We start from the raw sequence: 15,794 nt of genomic DNA on the forward strand, positions 1-15,794 counted from the left end.
TACTATGAAAACCTAATTACACAAACACTCTACCAATGAATAGTTGTACCTAATATATTATTTGGATTATATACCAAAAATCAATGCACATCTACGTATAATATCGAATTAGCGCATAGTCGGTGCAATGCGCAAGTCCACTAATTCATTGTTAATGCGATGGTTCCAAACAGAAATGGGTGCACAATCCACTTGTCAAATATATGGTAATTTCGAACTTCAAATTATAGTATTAGTACTTATTTTTGTCCACTAATAATATAACACGTTTTACACGGTTATCGAATTATTTTCGTTCATTAGATTATCACAATATCAATGCAAAATGTAATTAATTATTGTTATATAATTAGATACACAATTAAAACTGATCTAATTTGGAGTACAGAGAATAATGGGTGAGGGAGGAGTTCGGTGAGAGCAGGGGAGAAGATCCGAGGACAGCACACGGTGAAGATGAGCATTTTAAGGAGAATAAGGGGGAGAGCATGGGGAGAGTTGCGCCAGATGCTATGGAGGATTCGCGTAAGGGTAGTCATAGTGAGATTCAGAGGATATCTTTTCGCGATAAGGTTATTGGTTCTTCACAAGCAGCGGGAAGTAGATGGGTTAGAAGGGGACGCTTTAGCAATGGTAACGGGGAAGCAAGGTGACCCCAAGCCGCCAACAGTAACTTTCACTGACGAAGCCAGGATTTCTCTTTCAGAGCCTTACAACGAAGCTATTGTGATTAAAGTTCTGGGAAAACACTTCAGTTATATAGCCTTGGTTCATAAACTGAAGAGGATACGGAGACTCAAGGGTGGCTACGAGGTTCTCGTCGTGGGCTTTGGTTATTTCCTAGTCAAGTTTGATCACAACGAGGACAGAGAGAAGGTCCTGTTAGGTCCATGGTTGATATTAGGCCACTACATCGCGGTTAAGCCGTGGTCGTCAGATTTTAGACCATGCGAAGACTCTTTTGGGGATACGATGGTCTGGGTAAGAATTGCTGGATTAAGCATATGGTACTATCATGAGAGAGCTATGATGCGAATTGATTCTGCTATTGGTAAACCCATAAAGATTGATTTAGCGACTAAATCGGCAAAAAGAGGCAAATTTGCTCGTGCCTGCATTCAAGTGAATCTTGGATTACCGGTTGTTCGGAAGATTATTGTTGATGGCTATGAATATGATGTGGAGTACGAATGCCTGCAGTTGTTATGTGAGAAGTGCAACTGTTTCGGCCATACCGCAGTCACATGCAAGGGAGAGGCAGTAGATGTTAAGTCCGGGGATGAGACTCGCAGTGATGGGACGGTAAGGAAGGCAATGGATCTGAGTGGCCAACGCTTAGGAAACCAAATGGAGAAAGATTTTGAATTTGGTAACAATCCCAATTTGTCCGCGTCAGTTACGGATTATGTGGAGCAAGATGAGGTTATATTGCATGGCAAGGAGGCTAAAAATGGGCACGTGATGGAGGAGGAAGGGTGGACTAAAGTAATAGCTAAGGGAAAAGAAAAATTGGTCTTTTCAAAAGTAGCCCAAAATGGTTCATTGGAAAAGAAGCACTTGGTTTCTACAAAGAAGATTGGGCTAAGTTCAGGTAAAGGCCCAGTCATAAAGAAAGGAGAGAAGGCTTTGATGGGCCATGGGGCAAGTATTGGGTCTTCCAAGTTCAGGAAGCACCATGCTCCAATGCTTGGCAAAGGAAAAAATCAGGGTGCCAATCTCATACCCGCTGTAGCGACCTTCACTCCTATAATCAAGAACGGCCATAAGAGGCTGAGACCGGCATCTCTCCAAAGCTCGCCAGTGCCGCTGAGCAATGATGGCGGAGTGGGTCAACAGCAACGGATTTCACCTTCTACGTCACCTAATGCGATGGGGAGTGCTCCAGAACAAGTGTTGGGAATGGAGAAGCAGGACTCTCAAAAATATCCTGGCGGCCCGTCTACTTCTTCATAAAGGTCCTCGCCTGAGGTTGGTGCCTTTTTTGATAATTTAGTTTTATGGATAATATAGATATCAATTTTCTTTCCTGGAATATTAGAGGGGCTTCTAACAAATTGGCCCGAGTTCACTGTAGAGAGTTAGTTAGCAAATATCATCCAACTTTTTTTATTATTCTGGAAACTCATGTACCCTTTGAGCGTTTGAAATATTTCTGGAGCAAGCTTGGTTATCGGGATATTGGTGTTGTAGAGGCAAGTGGTCATAGTGGAGGAATTTGAATTTTATGTTCTAATCCTTCAATATCAATGAGAATTTTAGATGCAGTTGATCAGTGTATTAGCCTTGAGATTCAGATGGGTGCTTTTTCTAGTTTTTGTAGTGTTGTGTATGCTAATCCTCATGTTCATCGGCGTATGAGGTTGTGGAATGATTTGATCAGGGTCTCTAATATGATTCAAGGCCCTTGGATTGTGCTAGGTGATTTTAATGATACTCTGATGCAGAACGAGGTGAGAGGAGGTTCCTTTTATAATGCAAGATCGGAGAAGTTTGCTGAAACCTTGGCTGAATGTAATTTGTTTGATATGGGGGCTATTGGGAGAAATTTTACTTGGTTTCGACAGGTGAAAGGTGGGCTGCAGGTAGCAAAAAAATTGGATAGAGCGGTGATCAATCAAGAGTGGCGCCTTTTATTCCTGGAGGCATATAATGAGGTGTTAGCGCGTCTTCATTCTGATCATTGCCCCTTACTCATTAGATGCAAGAAGGAGGGGACTGCTAAGAAAGGTAACCGTCCTTTTCGATTCCAGGCTGCTTGGTTAACCCACCCCCTCTTTCGGGATGTTGTTCATACAGCTTGGAGTAAAGGAGCCCCAGATGTTATTAAGAGTTTGCTTGAAGTCCAAAAGGATGCGCTTAATTTCAATAAAGAGATTTTTGGAAATGTATTTCTTAAAAAGAGGGAGCTTGAAAGACAACTAAATGATATTCAAGTGTCTCTGGAAAGATGGGAAGACCCGGAGCAGCGGATTAAAGAGCAAGGTTTGCATGAGGAGCTGAACTCTATCCTCCTCCAAGAAGAGCTAATGTGGTACCAAAAATCTAGAGAAAAGTGGATTAGATGTGGAGACCGAAATACTAAATTTTTTCATCTTCAAACGATAATCAGGCGAAAAAGGAACAAGATTCATGGATTGTTTCTTGAAGATGGCACTTGGTCTTCTGAGGCGACGGTTTTGGAATCGGAAACAAACTCTTTCTTTCAAAAACTTTTCTCTACAAGGGAGGCAGTTAATTTGGATGCCATGGGAGAATTCCCTTGTCCTTCTCTTAGTAGAGAGGCCTGCCAAAAGCTTGTTGAACCAGTAGCTCTCGAAGAGGTGAAAAGAGCTGTTTTCGGCATGAATTCTTTCAAGGCTCCAGGTCCAGATGGATTTCAAGCTCTCTTTTATAAAGAATTTTGGGAATCTCTTAGCAGTGATGTGTGGGGCTTAGTGAAGAAAGCCTTTGCAGGTGAGAACATCAGTGCGGCTGTGTTTAACACATTCATTGTTCTGATCCCCAAAGTTAAAGCTCCGTCTTACCTGAAAGATTTTCGTCCTATTAGTTTATGTAATGTGATTTACAAAATTATTACAAAAGTTCTTGTTAATAGGTTTCATCCTTTCCTTTCTGAGATCATTGGACCGCTTCAGGGTGGTTTTATTCCAGGGAGAGGAACAACGAAGAATATAATAATTGCGCAAGAAATAATGCATTTCATGAGGAAAACCAAGTCGAAGAAGGGTTCTATGGCATTTAAGATTGATCTTGAAAAAGCCTATGACAGAGTAGACTGGAGATTCCTTGAAACTTCCTTGATCAAATTTGGTTTTCCTGTGGCTACTATTAATCTTATCATGACTTGTGTGACTTCGTCCTCTTTGTCTATTCTGTGGAATGGTAATAGGCTTCAAAGCTTTAAACCCATGAGGGGCTGAGACAGGGGGATCCCATGTCCCCTTGCCTTTTTGTGCTCTGTATGGAGAATCTTTCTTGTCTTATATCGCATAAAGTCTCTCAAGGATCCTGGATCCCCGTATCTGTTTCTAGACATGGCCCAAAAATTTCTCACTTGATGTTTGCTGATGATCTCTTACTATTCTGTAAAGCAACAAAAACTCAAGTGACAGAGGTTATGAAGACACTGGATATGTTTACTCAAGCGTCGGGACTGAAGGTGAATATCCATAAATCTAATGCTCAATGTTCCAAGAATGTTTCAGCGAGAAGAAAAGAGGTGCTTTCAGGGATCTCTAGTATCCGATTTTGTCAAGATCTGGGAAGATATTTAGGAGTTAATATTGGTCATGATAGGGCTTCTAGGAAGATGGCGCAGGAGGTCATTGACAAGATACAGAGAAAACTTGCTAGTTGGAAAGGGTGCTTGCTTAACAAGGCAGGCAGACTTTGTCTTGTGAATGCGGTGATGGCTTCTATTCCGGTTTACAATATGCAAGTTTCCCTTCTTCCGAAGTATGCGTGCAATAAGATTGATTCTTTGATGCGTCAGTTCTTATGGAAAGGTCAAGCGAATGGGAGAGGGTTGCCATTGGTCAAGTGGGACATTGCTATAACTTCTAAGAAGGCAGGTAGCTTGGGTGTTAGAGATACTCTCTGTGCGAACATGGCTCTACTTGGTAAGTTGGTTTGGGATTGTCTAAATAATAAGAACAAGTTGTGGGTGCAGGTTCTAACTCACAAATACCTCCAGAACTCCAAGGACTTGGGCAGCAGTCATTGTCACAATGCCTCAACTACTTGGAGGAATATTCTAAAGGCTTATGATATCTTAAAAGAAAGATTTCGATGGAATGTGGGAAATATGCAACAATCGATTTGGTATGATGAGTGGGGTCCTCTTGGCAAACTTTGTGAGCTTACGTCTTATGTTCACATATCTGAAACAAATTTTTCTCTTGCTGATTTGTAGAGCAATGGTACTTGGGAGGGGGATAAGCTTGTAACGCCAATTTCTCATGAGGTCAAACAGTTTCTTCACAGTCTTAGGCCTCCTTTAATGTCAGAATCGGAGCCCGGATGGATTTGGTGGCCCGCATCACTAAAAGCCTATAGCTCTCGAGAAGGTTATCGTTGGCTCCTGACAAAGAAAGTGAATTCGATCGAAAATAACAACTGTGGGTGGATTTGGCGCCTTAATTTGCCAGAGAAGATAAAGATGATGATGTGGTTGGGTCTAAAAAATGCGCTTCCAACAAATGCCTTCCGGTTCAAGCGTCATTTAACTGATTCGGACAGATGTTCGAGATGCAATGCAGATCTGGAAACAATGAAGCATTGTCTTAGGGATTGTGAGAAATCAAGATGCATTTGGCAAATGTTGGATCCTTTGCTTATTGATTCATTTGAAGGTACTCCCTTGGAATTTTGGATTCGGAAGGTCATGCCGGGCAATAAGGCAATTGTAGGGGCGGGTCTTTGGTGGGTGTGGAGGCATCGTTGCAATGATATTTTCAATAATGGAGATCAGTGGTCAAACTATAAGGTTGTTGCTATGGCTCGGATTACTGCTAATGATTTAAGAAAGTCTACCAGTACCAAGTGTATAACTTTCAAGGATCAAAGGAGGTGGAAACCTCCAATAGGTGACACTTTTAAAGTTAATTGTGATGCGAGTCTGTTTTCTGATTGAAACCTAGCAGGAATTGGTTGTGTTATTAGAGATTCTAATGGGCGTTGGATTTCGGGTTGTTCTAGTAGCTATCCTCCAGGGCCTATCGTCAGATGTGAGCTTTTTGCTGTTTGGAGGGGTTTGATTTTAGCTTGGGATTATGGCTTGAGAGATATTGTGTGCGAAACAGATTCTCTTGATATTTTGCACATTTTAAAAAATCCGGCAAATGGGCTAAATTGTGATGTGGTTGATATTCTTCAGAAGATACAGGAGCTTCTATCAAGACCTTGGGTTGTGGATTTTGAATGGATTACCCGTGATGCTAACGCTGTGGCAGATTGGCTGGCGAGATATGCGGTCAAGACCAATCCAACTCATGTTATTTAGTGGAAATCTTGTGATGAGTTTCAGCATCTTATACTTGTTGATTTAGGATAATCTCTTTTTTTCTTTGTTTCTTTTTGTTTAGTCACAAAAAAAAAAACTGATCTAATTTAAGGCGTGTTAAGGCTCATTTTAATTTTTGAAATTAGTGAGTTGTATTGATTTGGTCTCTAACATTTTAATTGCTATAATTTAGTTTCTCAAATTAAAAAAAAAAAGTGCACCAATGTAATCCCTCTTCAACGCCGTTAGTGAGATAGCTCAAATCTTACCATATTAGACATATTAAAATAATGTTATGCACGTTTTGACGCTAAAAGAGTACTAAATGATGTCATTTTAGGTTTGAACAATATTAAAAGAGAGGAATATAATGTTTTAATATTATTCAAATCCTCAAACGATATCATTTAGTGTCTTTTTTAACACCAAAATGCATATTACATCATTTTAATATGTTTTACATGACAAGATTTGAGCTACAACAATGTTGAGTTTCGACGACGAAAGATACATGAAAAACTACATTAACGTACTTTTTTAAATTTAGAAGACTAAATTATAACAATTAAAAAATCAAGAATCAAATCAATACAACTTGCCAATCTCACAAAATAAAATGGGATTAACTCAAACTAAGCCCTTTATTAAATAAATATTCTATATTGGATCAAAACAACACTAACAAATTCTCACAAGAATCTACACCAATAGATTTATTTTATCATTTTTTGAGGTGAATGTATCTATCTGAACTCTTTTGAAAATTTATTGGTGTTATATGTTATCCAATATAGAATATTTGTTTAATAGTCACAAAAAATTCCAAATTTCAGTTTGAGATTTGCTACATATATAAGCCTTTTTGACATACAAGTCAATTCAAGTCCAATAAAAACAACTCTTAATTTAAAGAGCGTGTAAACACGCGTTTCCTCAACTTTGAATAGCGCGAAATCAAAAACGGTTCTTCTTCAACGTTTGTATTCCACGTTCTTCTTCAGTTCTTCCTCCTCATTCCCCTTTTTTTCTTCTATGTCTTCTTTGTATTCCTCCTCATTTTTCTTTGCATTCCTTCTTCTTCTTCTTCTTCTTCGCGTTTTCATCCTCATCGTGGTTCTTTTTATTGTTGTTATTGTTGCTGCATTTTTTTTCTCCTCCTCTTTCTATTGATTTTGCAATATTATGTATTTTTTTGTTTAATTTTTTCTCCTAAAAAAAATATAAGAAAACGAAATAAGAAAATGAAGAAAAAGGAGTAGAAGATAAAGAGGAGGAATTATGCAGAACTTATCAGAATAAAAATATATCCAAATATCTTCGTGTTACACCCAAATATTTCCGTGTTACACCCAAATTTATTGCGAATACAGACAAATATTTCCTCTAATGCTACATTTTTTTTTCTGAAATTGAATCACACTTCAGCCACTTTATTGAATTTAAAACAATAAAATGAGGAGAAGAAATTCCAATAAAGAAAGGAGGAGGAAGAGGAAGAAGAGGAAAAAATGGTGTTGATGACGACGATAACGAAAAAGAAAAATAATAATGGCACGAAGCATATGAATATAAATGACTTATAAAGGCTTATATAAAAAAAATGATTGTAAGAGGAGAATAATTCTTTCGGTTTTTAGTGCATCATAAATTCCTAAGATACCGTCTTAATTTTCTTGTAAACTTGTTTCTCTTTTTTGTGCATCAATTATTCTGTGTCTTAATCGAAAAAAGTATCATTGTTATTTCAACGGCAGCGTTCCGATAATAAGTAGATGAATCGCAAAGCGGTATGCTAGTAAATGGGCGAATTCATGTAACTCCAATGTTATCTTGATATATTTTCAAAGAGAAAAGAATAATGATTAGAATTACATACGGGTTATGATAATTAGTGCCTTGCTGTGTGACTAGCTCTTGCACTACCGGAAAATGACCTTTTCATAGCAATTGGGCCCCTGAATACAGAATGCAATACATGTTTTCTCTTATAGCTGCAGGACTTACTGCTTCTTTGATCTCCACCAGATCTGTATCTGCTCTTTGATGCCGAAGACGATGACGACGAGAATGAGTGGGGGTCCATAGAAACTGACTTCCTGATAGTTTTATTAATGGACTGATCATCATCATGACCCCCTACCTGAAGTTGACCATCTCTTATTATATCAATTATTCTGTGCAGACTGTTGTTATCAACATTACCGTTATTATGTATGCTTTCTTCTTCTTCTTCTTCTTCTTCGGTAGTAGTGTCAGTTCCTGCAGGGAGAGGGAGGTCCACCACCACCGCGTATGGGGGAGCTAGGGGGCAGTGGCACGACGACAAAGAGGGCAGGTGGAGTGAGATTTGAGCCATGTCTGAATGCAAAGAGGATGAAAAGCATGGGTGCAGTTCGGCAAAGCCCTAACACTGTCTCCCTCTTCAAATTCATTCAAACAAACACAACAGCTATCGGCTCTGCTTTTACCACTCTTGTACTTCCACACTGCCATCCACTTTAACGCATCCTCATCTAAGTCGCCGCCAATTCTGGTTGTGGTGCTTGTTGAGACGTAGTATTGATGCCACCAAGTTTCGGCTTCATGGACTGAATCGTCATCGTCATCGTTGGAGTTCTCTCTGCGGCGGCTATAGTAGTAACTTGCAAGAATAAAAGCGGTGGCCAAGATCCCCGCCATGGCAATTATAAGAGGGGAAAATTTTGGCCTTGAATTAGGTGGTGCTGTTGACGGTGGAGGATACAATTTATGTTTGTGACACCACTCTAATGAACAATCTTTGCTGTTCATATATGAAATCCAACTTCTTGGATCTCCCAGAGAACCCATATCATCATATGGTGAATAATAGCACTTTTCAGGGGGTATATATACACACGGTGGAGTTTATGGTCAACATGTGGCTATATACAATTTTTATGTTTCTACAACGCTTTATTTTTATTATTTTTATTAAGTATTATTAATAGTAAATTATCGTTTTTGTCTCAAATATTTAGAGTAATTTCTATTTGTGTTTCTAATATTTAAATCATCCTATTGTATTTTTAACGTTTAAAAATACGAATAAATACGAATAAGATGGTTTAAAGGTTAAGGATATAAATAAAATTTATTCCAAAGTTAGACGCTCCTCTAACTACTTTGGTCTACCTCGACGAGGTGTAGTAAACATCCATTGTTATCACATAGGCTTTTTTTTTTATAGATGACCAGTTATCATTCCATTATATAACTACTTTTAATACTTCAAATATTTTTCATCTAACTTACACATTAAAATTTTTATTAATTTAAACATCAAAATCTCTTGAAAGTATTTTTATTACCATTCAGACGAAGACGAAGGAACACTCACAAAATCGTTTGAATCGTGACGTCCAGGTCCATTTTCATTATTTTTTGTTTTAGATAACACCTCAGAACAATATAAATGTTGTTATACTAAATTAAAAGCAGATACTTTTTAAACCTACTTAGTTTGTGTTTTGCTTTTTAATGATTTTTGTTTTTAAAATTTATGGAAAAAAAATTGCAGCAAAATTTTTACATAATTTATACGAATGATAAATTTGCTAAATCAGCAGCTATTTTGATAGTTTTAGTAGTGTACTTTTATCATTTTACGATTTTCTTTTTCTTCCATGAGTTTTTTTTAACAACTTAGAAATAAATATAAAAAATAAGAACACAAATCATACAGAACTAAACTTCATAGCTTTTTTTATTTCTAATTTTTTTCCTTGGTTAAAAAATGCATTGTTTTCGTTGACGGAAGGACCAGTATTGATGTTGTTGGTTGGGGGAATTTATTAATATAATTAGTAGACATAAGCCATTCATGAATTATGATGAACAAGTAGCTATATGCGGAGCAATAATTTGGCCATCAAGTTAGTTGTAGGTGGAGTAATGCTACAAAGTTGATAATGACCACTTTCCGCTTCAATATGTCCCACTTACTTAGGGAATGCATGATCCAATATGATTTTATTTTGTGAAAATCATATGGTTCGTCTTGAGAATTCGTGAAAGTGCTCTTTAAATAAGTCACAGAAGAGAATAGTCAAAGGACGACGCTGGACTTTTGCTATATTCAATGAAGTATGGTGCTCCCATCCATTCTTATCTGTGCATCATACTTTTAATATTCTCTACATGCTTGTCTCTTTCTCCTCCCCACAACTTATATATATATTTCGAATTTACAAGTTTACTCATCTATCATAGATGGTTTATATGTTGACATTATTTCGAGTTAAAATAAAAAAGAAAGGAAAATGTTACATAGAAAGGTCCAGTAAAGTTGATAATAGATATCCAACATCAAAAACTAACTACATGAAGGAGCTCCAATCCTAGAGGAAGAGTGCTTAATTTAAAGCTGTTCAACTTGCTGGTCCATGACCTGATCAACAAAGTTAACATACGATAAAACCACCGGGTAGACTTGGCTATATAAATTAAATAATGTCATTGTTTGTTTATCATATATTATGTTTATAATAAAATCATATATATATATATATTACTACATTATATTTTTGTTTTGAATTTTCATCACATTATTGCTTTTCTATCTTCTATTTATTCTCTTTAAATGTTTTATATTGATCTTCTTTTCATATATCTAGACTACATAGAATAAAAATTTTTACTATTTTTTCAACAAAAGTAATATTTCAACTTTTTCTCTATTATATTATCATTTTTAGTCTATCCATATATATTTAGCTACTTATCTATCTATCAATAAGATTATTTTAACAATTTTTTTAACTGGCTTCTTACGATAAATATTATAACACACGTATTAAAGTTTGATGAGTTTAAAAGTAGAAGATGAAGAAGAGCTTTACAAGAAATAATAATGTAGCTGAAAGTATTCATAGGAATAGAATTAAAAATATCCATCTAATACAAAAATAATAGGATTTTATATAAAAAAATTTAAATAATAAGATAGTAACTTCTTTTAAAATGACACAAGGAATGCCACGACGAACTAGAACACAAAGTAGTAGACGAGATGAAAAACGCCACAGTAAAAAGAAAAAATGGACACGACGAGAGTTATAGAAAGAAATGCCACGAATATAAAGAACGACGTGGTGAGAGTGATGGAGAAGTGACAATGCAGTGAGATCGGAGAGTGATGAGGAAGTGACTGTAGAGAGGCTGGATGAAGTATGAACGACGTTAATAGGAATCTATGAATTGAAGAAGGATATATATATATATATATGAAAAATGTGAAATGACTAAAAAATATATATGAGAAATAAACTATTAAGAATAATTAAGTAAATTTATGAATTTTGGGATTACCAAGACGGGGCGGAGATCCCCACTCGGGTCCTTGTGCCAGCCTCGAGAAAATTTTGCCCCCCGTCCTCATCTTCACGAAAAAAATTTCTCAGTACAGTCGGATCTCTATTCGAGACAGTCCCCATAAAGATCCCTGCATCTCAGGAAATTTTGTCATCCCTAACTTCAAGCACCCTTACTATCCTCTTTGATCTCTTTCGTCTACCTCCCCCCCTCCCGCCTCCCTTTTTTTTGTTTTACCAAAGATATGGAGACTCAAACCTGTAATCTCTAAGTAAGTATAGGAAGACTATGTCATTTGAGTTATAGCTCGTTGGCTTCGTCTAACCCATTTACACACAACCAAAAATGTGTATTTTATAAGAACTGAAAAATGAAAAATGTATATTTTGATTTCTTATTAAAAATGTGTTTTTGGACGAAAAAAATGTGTCTAATTAATCATATAATTCTTTTTTTTATAATAACATACTTATATATTACGAAATTTATCAATGTTAAATTATTATTAAAAAAATATATAATTAAAATTAACAACTTGAAAATATTTTATAAAAGCACTTGTATGTAAATGGCACGTGAAAAATAGAATTGAAATTAGTGTATCTAAATATATTGAAAATTTTGAATTTTTAACAAAAAATGAGAAAAAGCTGGTTAAGGGACTAGTTTTGTACACAACATTCAATTTCAAAAATTAAAATGAGTTATTTAATGCAAAATCAGAGACTAATTTAGTGTATATACATTAATGACATAGCAGATAACACGGGGATACATTTTACTGCGACATGTGGCACAAACTGATGCGTAGTCAAATAGCATTATGATACGTAGTACAATCATCCACGTTAGCATACCACGTGTCACTGGTCATCACATCATCATACCATTACACGCAGCTAAACAATAGAATGACACGTGTCACTAACAATCTATGCCATCAAGCCATATTATCATGTTATTAATAGAAAACTAGTGTATGTGTACGGGATAATACATAAAATTATATTAAAAATTTTATTAAAAAATTAAATAATATATATAGTAATTATTATTATAAATATGATAAACCCTTAATAAATAGAGTATCAATACGTGGTTAGACTTGGCAGGAGTTTTTGAATACGCAGGTACCCGACCCGTCCATACCCGGATGAAAAGGGTAATAACTTGACCCGAGTCGGGGCAGAGATTTTGCTCAATACAGGGTATGGACGGGTTTAGAGTGTATCCGCCCCGAATATATACATATAAACACTTTTTAGGAATTAGAATTTGCCTCACATCACACATGATTCATAGCTTCGGTCTATACTTTATAGCCATGCAAGATAAACTCAATCATCCTCACCTAAAATCTTCTTCTTCTCGACTTCTTTACAAAAGAACCACATAACTCCTGTCATGTTGTTGCTGAGTCCATCGTCGCTTACCTATTAACAACTCCCATCTTTCTTCACAGCCAGAGACGAACCCACGTTTAATATAGAGGGGGCATTTGCCCCCACAAATTAAAAAAAATAATACTTATATACATATATACCACTAATTATATTATATTTGTCTTAAAATAAAATATAAATAGTTCCTTTGTATTTTATGTTAAAAAATATTTTGTTAAACTTAACACATAATAATAATTATATTGTTAAATTTGATTTAGTATAAAAAATAAAAAAATACACTAAAAAATTAGTGATAATTAATTATATTATATTAGTTTATTAATTAATAATTAAATTAAAACTTAGTTTTCTAATTAAATACAACTTAAATTATTAGTGATTTTTTAAAAATTGTTTAAGATAAAAAAATATATTATCTATGTATTAATATACTGTAATTATTTTGGTTAAAAATTTTATTTATACTATAAAAATTATAATAAGTAGATTTGACAAATAAGTAAAATAATTGTTTAAAAATATATATAAAAAATAATACTTAGTCATGTTAAAAATAAAAAAAAAGTCCTTGTAAATATTTTTTTATTATTTTAAATATTATACTATGTGTATGAAATTATATTTTTATTATTTTAAATATTATAATAATGATTGTGTGTATATTTCTAGTTCTTATCAATATGTATTAGATAGTTCTAATTTTAAATTTTGAATATATCTAAACCAATTTAGATTGATCAAGTGATCAACTTAGTCGTCCGCTTAAATAAGTATTGAGGGTTCGAATTCTGTCTCGTATGTATAGCAACTCGTTGCCGGCCAATTGTAGATTCTTAAATAGAATTCAAATTTATGACGGATTAGTCCTTAACTTGTTGAATATCGTGGGAAGCAAAAAAATATCTATACCTAAATTTTATTATATTTTTGTCCCAATTACTAAATTTTTCTGGGTCCGTCATTGTTCACAGCTTATGTCATCATCGCTGCTCATCCTGTTACCGTCGTTGTTGAGCCCGTCGCCACCATTCTCCTGCCGAGTTTCTTTTCTCTAGGTAAATTTCCCCCTCTCTCTCTCTCTCTCTCTCTCTCTTTTTCTCTCTATCTCTCATTGTGAGTCTGTTAAGTTCTTCTCTTCTTTTTCTACAGACTCATCACTTAGTCACCTTCGCTATGCCTGGATATTGCCGTTGCAGTTTTATCTGAGTCTATCACCGAATAAAATAGAATTTTTATTCAAGTTAAAAATAGCATGCATGAGATCATTTTTGCATGTAATTTCTGAATTTTCTCATCCAAATTTGATCTATGTGGTTGAGTATTTTAGTATGGGATCATCGTAGTTTTGTTGTGACACTAATGTGATAAAAATTTCGGTAATTTCATAACTAATATATGAGATAGACTAGATTATTAAAGTAATAAGAGAAATAACATTTAGATTTATGCGTAAAATTTATAAGAAGTTATATCAGAAAAAAATATATTTATAACCCAAGTAGAACATTGTTAGGAAATTATTATTTCTTAATATATTTATGGATAATACATATATTAATTATAATCATAAATTAAGTAATTTCACATTAAATGACTTATATAACGGTGATCTCATTTATTGTCATAAATGTTAAATTAAATAAGTCATTATTACTTTTGATTTGGATAAATGAGATTAAAATCATAGATACTATTTTATTTGAGTTTTAGGGTTTAATGAGTGTCACACTCAAATATAAATAATGACTTTAGAATTTTGGTCTCCAACACATCAAACTCGCCTTCATAGCTCTTTTCCCACAGTAAAATTGTGATTCAGCCCTATAAAAAATACAGAAGGTTTTGGTTGACGAAGATTAAAGAACCACAAGAGCCAAGCTCTGATCTCAATCATACTCTCGAATGAAGAGACGTTTCCGCGCTCTTAGTTATATTTTTTAATGATTTAACATGGATGATCTTGAGGTTAAGAAATCCTAAAATTTTCAGCTAAAATAAAAATTTTATTCAATCAAATGATAATAAATAATTTTATTGAATTAAATTATATTAATGTGATCATTGGATGATAAAGAATGCATGAAAAATAAATAAATAATATTTTAAGAGTATAGAAATGTTAAATTGTCATTTCAATTTAATTTTTTAATCAACGATAATAAATATCTTAAACTAATTAAATTTTTATAAAATTTATACACCTAAAACTATTTCATTTTTTCAAAAATCTTTTGAAAATAAAATGGTTCAACGAGAGGTTAACTATTGAGAATTGAATATAATATTTTTAAATTCGTATTTTCAATAAAAAGATGTACTTAGTTCCATCCATCCTAAATAATTCTATATTCATGGTTACTTATCCATCTAAATAATTCTAACATTGATAGAATATTATTTTTAGATGCAAAAAATTTAAAATATATTTATTCTATTTCAAAAATTAATATTCATATTTAACTTTGAATTCCAACAAATATGACAAAAAATATTATATTTTTTAGTTAAAAAATTAAAGTAAAATATCTATAAATATATTTTTGTGCTTTAGCTTTAGATTTTTCAAAAAAATTTGGCAAGTTAATGGAATCAAATCATATTTCTATAACATATATAAGAATATATATTACACATAAATAAAAAAATTAGGTATAGTAAGAACAAATACATAAATTAAAATAAAATTTAGAAAAATAAGAACCAATAAAATATTGAAGGAAAGAAATATAAATGGAAGAGAAACAAAATTATTAGATGGAAGAGAAATAATTTAATAAATTTTATGTGTATATAAAAGAAGAATAAAAAGAAGATATACAGTACTTTATTTAATTTAGCAAGATTTATGGGAATAAACACATAGAATAAGAGAATAAAAAATGATAATAAAAAGAAGCTAAACATCTGAATTAATATCAAAAAATAAAAAATAATAAAATAATGATAATCTATCATAATCATAATATAATCTTTTAATATAATTAATTTTAATTAAATAATCAAATAAATTAAATATAAATATGTCTAATCTAATTGTATAAAAAATAGTAATTTTT

At 33.7% G+C, this 15,794-nt stretch overlaps 1 protein-coding gene across 1 annotated transcript; it reads right to left on the reverse strand.

Moving 5' to 3' along the window:
- Positions 1–7,869: 7,869 nt before the first annotated feature.
- Positions 7,870–8,851, reverse strand: LOC107464811 (RING-H2 finger protein ATL51). The gene has a single exon (XM_016083776.3). The coding sequence runs from the start codon at positions 8,828–8,830 to the stop codon at positions 8,303–8,305; it is 528 nt and encodes a 175-aa protein (XP_015939262.1). The 5' UTR covers positions 8,831–8,851; the 3' UTR covers positions 7,870–8,302.
- Positions 8,852–15,794: the final 6,943 nt, after the last annotated feature.

The sequence above is a fragment of the Arachis duranensis genome, chromosome 9, assembly GCF_000817695.3.
Source record: "Arachis duranensis cultivar V14167 chromosome 9, aradu.V14167.gnm2.J7QH, whole genome shotgun sequence".
Taxonomy (NCBI): Eukaryota; Viridiplantae; Streptophyta; class Magnoliopsida; order Fabales; family Fabaceae; genus Arachis; species Arachis duranensis.

Bases quoted from the DNA above. Each gene is read 5' to 3' on its own strand.
- LOC107464811 (XM_016083776.3), bottom strand. From the start codon at position 8,830: ATGGGTTCTCTGGGAGATCCAAGAAGTTGGATTTCATATATGAACAGC.